The sequence below is a fragment of the Alosa sapidissima genome, chromosome 24 (genome assembly GCF_018492685.1).
Source record: "Alosa sapidissima isolate fAloSap1 chromosome 24, fAloSap1.pri, whole genome shotgun sequence".
NCBI classification, from domain to species: Eukaryota; Metazoa; Chordata; class Actinopteri; order Clupeiformes; family Clupeidae; genus Alosa; species Alosa sapidissima.
Genome location: NC_055980.1, coordinates 29307083 through 29310590, shown reverse-complemented (window position 1 = coordinate 29310590; position 3508 = coordinate 29307083). Strand labels below are relative to the sequence as shown.

Here is a 3508-nt window from a genome sequence, read left to right as displayed (position 1 = left end):
CCTGATCGTGGACCAGTCACCCCAGAGATGCTTTCCCTCCGCGACTAAAAAAAAAAAATAGCGGAGACAAGCGGCCAGTCCAGAGCACAGTTCAGTGCTGCCGCTACCCCCACATGCGTTACGCGCTGTGTGTAGGGCACCAAGAGACAGAGAAACGACCAACATTTAGCTAATAACTAGTAGCTTTACTGCAAACTGATTTGCACTCTTGTTAGAGAACGTTTACAATGTCAAAATGCACCAACAGCATGTTACATAAAGATGATACTTTTCGAGTCCTCTCCATTAAGATCCAACTTGAACTTATGCTAGCCTACTCCATTTAATTGAGAACCCCATCTAAGCACGCACGAGAGGGAGAGAAAACGAGTGGCAGGTTCCAGCTGGCTTGTCATTGTTGATGATGATTGATATTTTCTTTTAAATATAAGAAACGTATAAAAGGAAATCATGAAGGCAACAAATACGAGATTAGGGGAAATTGCGGATTTATCCGGTTCTCACTACTGTTAAAAACTATGAGATCCAGGTCACTATGACATAGGCTGCACTCACTGTGATTTGGAAAGTGGACAAGAATATGAAGAGTTGTCTTTGCCTTTGTTTAATGGAAATGGTGAGTCTTGAAGTAGGCCTATTCAATAATTTGTTTACATGAAGCACATTGATATGCCGATTGAAACGCATTCCACTCAGCTAGCTAGGTGGCTACTGGCTACCAGGCTCATAATTCACATTTAATTGCAAACAGAAAATGTCAAGCAAGCATCATGTCATACATGCATCTATTTCCAAAGGAATGAAAGCTGTTTGTGCCAACTTAATATAATGCTTATCATTGTTAATATTGTGCTATTCATGTGGCACAAACAATGTTTGAGTTTGTGGACTAGCCATAGGAATGGAGCTGGTAAAAAAGATCATTATGAGAATGTGTGGACAGTGGCACACAATGGGCTTAAAGTGACAGTGCACCATTTACAAATGAGATAAACAGCATCACATGTGTAGTATTTCTTAAGAAATGAATACTTTAAAACAAAATTACTGTGTCATTATTATCTTTTAAATAATATAAAAGTGTTGACCTTGGCTTCCCTTATGAGTCGCCACTGGCAGACAGCCTAATAAATTGTTTGCAGGCAAATCTGTGGCCTAGCGCAGTGAAATGCCATCAGTCAAATTATTACTCATCCTTACAGTGGGCTCCGAAATTTGGAAAAACAATATTTTTATTTGTCATGTAGCTATCCGTTTTGTACAGATTACTCAGGTATGCACATGTGTATATTGTATGCGCATGCATATATCGTAAAAGATTTCAAGACAGAAACATTGAACATATTTTAATCTGTATTTATAAAAAAAAATCTGTGGATTAGATGGAAGTGTTAAAATTATGATCGATAGTCTAATAATGCCATTATTAACTGAAGAGTACCTGATGACTTGTTCAGGACTTGAAAAAGATTGGGACTTGGACTTGGACTCGACTTGGCTTTGATGAGACTTGGACTTGGACTCGACTTGCCCTTCTCTGTATTTACTTGGGACTTGACTTGGACTTGAGTGCTAAGACTTGGGACTTACTTGTGACTTGCCAAACAGTGACTTGGTCCCACCTCTGGTTTACACTCTCTTCTCTTCCTCCTCCTCTTTCTCCTCCTCTCTCTCTCCTCCTCTCTCTCTTCCTCCTCCCTTTCTCCTTTTTCTCCTCCTCTCTCTCTCCTCCTCTCTCTCTTCCTCCTCCTCTCTCTCTTCCTCCTCCTCTCTCTCTTCCTCCTCCCTTTCTCCTTTTTCTCCTCCTCTCTCTCTCCTCCTCTCTCTCCTCCTCTCTCTCCCTCTCTCTCTCTCTTCTCTTCTCCTTCTTACTGCCCACTCATCTACAGTATAGTGTGTAGTGTCTGTAGACAAACACATCAATGACATATGTGTGTGTGTGTGTGTGTGTGTGTGTGTGTGTATGTGTGTGTTCTACAGGTGAATCTGTTAGTGTGATCAAACACACTGAAGCTGTTCCCGACCCCAGGGCTGTCAATCAGGACAAGAAAAACATGCTCTTCTCTGTGAGTACACACACACACACACACACAGCACACACAGCACACGCACACACACACACACACGCAGACGCACACACACACACAACGTACACACACACACAACGTACACACACACACACGCAGACGCACACACACACAGCACACACACACACGCAGACGCACACACACACACAACGTACACACACACACACACACACACACTCACACACGCACACACACATACACACACACACACACAAATAGATAGACACACACACACACACACATGCACGCACACGCACACGTACAAACAAACACACACTCACAGACACACAAACACACACTCACACACACACACACACGCACACACACACACACGCACACGTACAAACAAACACACACTCACACACACACACACTCTCTCTCCACCAGGGCACCAACATCGCCGCCGGTAAGGCCATCGGTGTTGCCATAGCGACCGGCGTGTCCACGGAGATCGGTAAGATCCGCGACCAGATGGCGGCGACGGAACAGGAGAAAACGCCCCTGCAGGCCAAGCTGGACGAGTTCGGCGAGCAGCTGTCCAAGGTCATCTCGCTCATCTGCGTCGCCGTCTGGATGATCAACATCGGCCACTTCAACGACCCCGTACACGGAGGCTCATGGATCCGCGGCGCCGTCTACTACTTCAAGATCGCCGTCGCCCTGGCTGTGGCCGCCATCCCTGAGGGTACACACACACACACACACACACACCTCACACACACACACACACACACACACACACACACACACACACACACACCTCACACACACACACACACACACACACACACACACACACCTCACACACACACACACACACACACACACACACACACACCTCACACACACACACACACACACAAACACACACACACACACACACACACACACCTCACACACACTCACTCACACACACACACACGCACACACACACATACTAGCATGCACGCACACACACGCACACACACACACACACATGACAAGAGTCAGAAAGGTCACATGGTCACTCAGATCCCAGGATCACCTACCATACTGACTGGACAGCCAATCACAGCAGGGGCAGACCGAGTCCCAGCCAATCACAGCAACTCACATAGAATAGAATCAGTACATTAGTTAGTGTAGCAATAAGCACTACTCACATAGAATCAAGCGTCAGTTCTAGAAGGGGGTTCTACCAAAGATCCTTGATTACTAGCAAGATAGAGCAACGTAATTTGTTACAATGGGAGCAAAACGGGACAGTTCCGGTCTGCATAAGTGGGAGTGTCACCTTACGTCACTAAATAAACTTTCTCTCTTAATAAGCAATAAGAACAGATACACATAATTGTGTTCACAGTATTATTGTCTATAATCATGTATGATACCAATGAATCATTCTTTAGGACATGATATGAATAATTTAATTAGTCATGTTA

At 44.8% G+C, this 3508-nt stretch overlaps 1 protein-coding gene across 2 annotated transcripts in view; it reads left to right on the top strand.

The window, feature by feature from the left end:
* Positions 1–1978: 1978 nt before the first annotated feature.
* The window catches only part of LOC121699548 (sarcoplasmic/endoplasmic reticulum calcium ATPase 1-like), a 22158-nt gene continuing 20628 nt past the window's right edge, over positions 1979–3508 (top strand). For both annotated transcript variants that reach the window (XM_042081778.1, XM_042081779.1), the window contains exons 1-2: positions 1979–2066; positions 2475–2772. In XM_042081778.1, the coding sequence (XP_041937712.1) occupies positions 2055–2066; positions 2475–2772 (310 nt within the window). In that variant the 5' untranslated portion in view covers positions 1979–2054. The remainder of the gene's footprint in view (positions 2067–2474; positions 2773–3508) is intronic.